General features: G+C 41.9%; 1 protein-coding gene across 1 annotated transcript in view; it reads left to right on the forward strand.

The window, feature by feature from the left end:
• Positions 1-231: 231 nt before the first annotated feature.
• The window catches only part of LOC107574917 (tripartite motif-containing protein 16-like), an 8,621-nt gene continuing 7,010 nt past the window's right edge, over positions 232-1,842 (forward strand). Inside the window, exons 1-2 of the mRNA XM_016261342.1 lie at positions 232-789; positions 1,457-1,552. Of these exons, the coding sequence (XP_016116828.1) occupies positions 232-789; positions 1,457-1,552 (654 nt within the window). The remainder of the gene's footprint in view (positions 790-1,456; positions 1,553-1,842) is intronic.

A 1,842-nucleotide genomic window follows, 5' to 3' on the forward strand; every position in this document is an offset into this window, starting at 1 on the left:
GGTGAAGGGTTAGGGTAAAAGGATAGAAAATACAGTTTAAGTAGAAAAACCATTACACCTATGGAATGAACCCATAATGATAGTGTGTGTGTGTGAGAGAGAGAGAGACCTGTTTTACACACATCACTCAAACACAGAAGCAGGAAACAGGAAACACGTGATTTCAGGGAAAGAGAATCTGAAGTGTAGTTGAGCTGTTGTGTGTTTCTGTTTCTGTATTCATGCAGTAAAATGGCATCTCAGGATGAGTTATTGTGTGCTGTGTGTCTAGATGTCCTGAAGGATCCAGTGACCACTTCCTGTGGACACAATTACTGTAAGAGCTGTATTACAGACTGCTGGGATCAGGAGGATCAGAGGAGAGTCTACAGCTGCCCTCAGTGCAGACAGACCTTCAGTCCAAGACCTGCTTTAGCTACAAACACCATGCTGGCTGAAGTGGTGGAGAAACCGAAGAAGAGGAAACACTCTGCTGACTGTTATGCTGGAGCTGGAGATGTGCAGTGTGACGTCTGTACTGGAAGAAAATACAAAGCCGTCAAGTCCTGTCTGGTGTGTCTGAACTCTTACTGTCAGAATCACCTCGAACAACATGAGAGTTTGTTTAAAGGAAAGAGACACAATCTGACTGATGCCACTGGACGACTGCAGGAGATGATCTGCCAGAAACATGAGAAGATCCTTGAGGTTTTCTGTCGCACTGACCAGAAATGTATATGTGTGCTGTGTATGGATGAACATAAAAACCACGACACTGTATCAACTGAAGCACAGAGGACAGAGAAGCAGGTATTTAAAACTAGACACTGATGAAATATTGTTGAAACTTTTTTTATATGTGTTTATATCTGCACCCATATTAACAGCTTACAGCATTCACACTGCACACAGCAGCAGAAATGAACAGCAGCTGCAAGAAGAGTTTCACTGTTTGCTGAAAAAAGCAGTAAACCTTTATCAACACAATCTTTTGTAAACTAGGCTTTGATTAAGCAACATAAAATAATGGAGTGAAGTGAACTAATCACTCATTCTTCGACAAAATGTATAATTATATCAGTCAAAGTACAAGCTAAATGCAGTGACAGATGTCAGTGAATCTGACTGAATCTAAATGATTTCAGTCATTTAAAGCTTCACTTTGTTCATTTCTTTACTGTGTAGAGCTGCAGCTTAATTACACAAAACACAGAAACACTCTCAATGTGAAGCTCTATGTCTGTGTCAGTTTCACTATTACTATATGTAATAGTGTAATACTATACGCGTGCAGTGTAAAACATGCCTTAATCTTCATGTTAATTCATGTATGATGATTGTAACCGATCATTACTTCTGGAGTTTGAACCTACAGCCATTAGTTAACAGCTCCACTTTTACTGGATTCATCTGTTCACATGAAGATTTAGTGCCAGTAGTTTTCTGTGACATTCACTATCATCCGTTTGTCCCGCAGAAGCAGCTGAAGGAGACACAGAAGACGTTCCAGCAGAGGATCCAGCAGAGAGAGAAAGATCTTCAGCAGCTGAGAGAGGCTGTGGTGTCTCATAAGGTGAGTCTGAAGAAGAAGAGAAGCTTGTCTCAGTTCAGACTCACCTCTTTCAGTTCCACTGAAGGAACAGAGCTAGGATCAGAGAGCTGGGTTAGTTTGGTCTGGAGGAGTGTTGGGATGATGTTATTGAAGGCCAAACTGAAGTCCACAAACAGGATCCTTGCATAAGTCCCTGGTTTGTCCAGATGTTGGAGAATGTAGTGCAGTCCCATGTTGACTGCATCAGCCACAGACCTGTTTGCTTGCAAATTGCAGGGGGTCCAGTGATGTCCTTCAGATAAGCCAACACC

The sequence above is a fragment of the Sinocyclocheilus grahami genome, unplaced genomic scaffold (genome assembly GCF_001515645.1).
Source record: "Sinocyclocheilus grahami isolate Dianchi unplaced genomic scaffold, SAMN03320097.WGS_v1.1 scaffold2387.1, whole genome shotgun sequence".
NCBI lineage: Eukaryota > Metazoa > Chordata > Actinopteri > Cypriniformes > Cyprinidae > Sinocyclocheilus > Sinocyclocheilus grahami.